The sequence below is a fragment of the Macrobrachium nipponense genome, chromosome 16 (genome assembly GCF_015104395.2).
Source record: "Macrobrachium nipponense isolate FS-2020 chromosome 16, ASM1510439v2, whole genome shotgun sequence".
Classification (NCBI taxonomy): domain Eukaryota; kingdom Metazoa; phylum Arthropoda; class Malacostraca; order Decapoda; family Palaemonidae; genus Macrobrachium; species Macrobrachium nipponense.
Window position 1 is genome coordinate 4,812,569 of NC_087209.1, and position 2,500 is coordinate 4,815,068.

Sequence of the window (2,500 nt, forward strand, 5' to 3'; positions counted from 1 at the left end):
TAAAAAGTACAATGGCGGGGTACATTCACATTTTGTATGTGATTTATAAGGTATTGGTATATTAAAAGGTTCTTTATCAAAAGAAAACAAATAATATGTAAGGAAACAATATTAGTCAGTAAGCTCACCATAACAGTCACATGCTCATACAGTAGGTTACTTACCTTTCATAAGTTTCAGAAATGATTTCAAACAACTTTACGAATACATCCTTGGAATATACTTGTATTTTTATTTGAGATGGTCAAATATTTGTATTCCCAACAGGTCGCGAATGAACTTTGACATCTTAAACTGCAAAAGAAGTGAAGGAATGCCAAAGTATTATACTATATATATATATATATATATATATATATATATATATATATATATATATATATATATATATATATATATATATATATATATATATATATATATATATATATATATATATAATCTATATATCTATATATATCTATATATATCTATAATATCTATATATCTATATCTATATATATATATCTCTATATATAATATATATATATATATATATATATATATATATATATATATATAGATTATATATCTATATATATATCTATATATATATATATATATATATCTTATATATATATATATATATATATATATATATATATATCTATATCTATCTATATATATATAATATATATATATATATATATATATATATATATATATATATCTATATATATCTATATATATCTATATATATATATATATATATCTATATATATCTATATATATCTATATATATATATAAATATATATATATATATATATATATATATATATATATATATATATATATATATATATAACTTGTAACATTTTTGCTCCTAGTGAGCTTAAGTTTAATAATGAACAGGACAGAGAGAGGACTGGAAATCATATCTTCTTTGTATTTACACCAATGTTTTGGGAATCCTTTCCCATCTTTAGGGCTATAAATAGAATCAATTTTTGCAATATTAAAAAGTACATATGCTAAAATAAGCTAATAATTATAAGAAATCTAGTTTTGTAATATGACAGTCATTAAGCTAAAAGTAAAATAAAGACTACAAAGCAATTTTAAGCTAAAAGTAAATTAAAACACTACACAGCACAGTGAAATAACAGATCAAAAAGGAAAAAAATAAAAAAATAAATATTGAAAAAATAAACAAGCCAGAGCCAAACAGCATAGGGGTTAAGTGCCGTCAGAGCACCTCATGCAGTGCACTGTAGGCATTACTTAAGGTTTTTGCAGTGTGCCTTCAGCTCGTAGCTACAACCCCTTTTATTCCTTTTACTGTATATCCTTTCATATTCTCTTCCATTTTACTCTCCACCCTCTTCTAACAATTTATTCATAGTGCAACTGCAAGATTTTCGTCCTGTTATATACTTCAAATGTTTTCCGTTTTAACACTGAATGACCTCGTAGGTTCGAGTGCTTGGCCTTTGGCTTAAATTCTATATGCAATTCAATTCAATCACCATATCCAAATAGCACTTCTCCACTTCCGTCTTCTGGAAGCAAACGTATACTGGTCTTGGTTAAAATTTTCATAGTTCATGTTTTTATAATTTTAAGCTTAACAGTATTGCTACATTATTGCACAGAGCCTTTTCTCTCTCTTCAGATTGGCTCTCTTTTCATAATGAGGTTGAGTTCCTTAGAAAATATTTTCAGTATAACTGCTACCCCAAACTTTTGAGAAATATCTAAAAAAAATTCTTGAATAAATTTCAGCCAAAAATTCCAGCACCTACTGTACCTAAACTTGATTTTTATGTTTCTCTGCCTTTTACGAATGATGAGAAATTTTTAACTAGTATATTAAGGCACATTTTAAAGAAATACTTTTACTATCTTAATCCCAGACTCGTTCTAAGGAATCCAAGAACAATTGCATCCCTGCGTAGATTTAAAGACACTGTACCGAAACTTATGCGTTCTTTGTTGGTGTATGAGTACATAGTATACTTGCCCGAGATGTAATCTTGGGACTTACATCGGATCTACCAAAAGAACGCTGAAAGTGTGAGTTGATTCTCACCATGGTGTCAGCTATAGAATAGGGTGTACTTTGAGTAAGGAGAAGTTTTCCAATGTAAGGGATCATTCTTATAGGTGTAAATCTTTGATTTCTTAAAACAATTTTGAAATCTTAGAGCAAACTGCTGGTGAAACATCTTTCCTTTTCTTCTAGTCATTAACCATCAGTCAACTGGTTCCACCTTTGAATAATCAGTCTTTTTCTGTCCCTCTGTTTACAGCATAAGATGTTGCTTCATTCTTTTGATGCCCTTCTTGGTTACTCGGTTTTCTTACTCTGAGGCATTAGGTTGGTTTTAACTTTATGTTACGATTCTAATATTTACATTTTAATATTAATGATTTTTACTGAGTCTTATGTCTTGATTTTAATTGTTGTTACTTCTGTGTTGTAGCCCTGATGATGAAACCAAGCTTTGAAACGTTGGCTGG

At 27.3% G+C, this 2,500-nt stretch overlaps 1 protein-coding gene across 3 annotated transcripts in view; it reads right to left on the reverse strand.

Annotated features, from left to right (window-relative positions):
- Window positions 1-135: 135 nt before the first annotated feature.
- The window catches only part of LOC135195541 (uncharacterized), a 15,357-nt gene continuing 12,992 nt past the window's right edge, over window positions 136-2,500 (reverse strand). Inside the window, exon 10 of one of the 3 annotated variants that reach the window (XM_064221793.1) lies at window positions 136-294. In XM_064221793.1, the coding sequence (XP_064077863.1) occupies window positions 232-294 (63 nt within the window). In that variant the 3' untranslated portion in view covers window positions 136-231. Of the gene's footprint in view, window positions 295-894; window positions 2,497-2,500 lie in introns of those variants that run through there. The other 2 variants (XM_064221795.1, XM_064221794.1) reach the window with 2 other exon arrangements.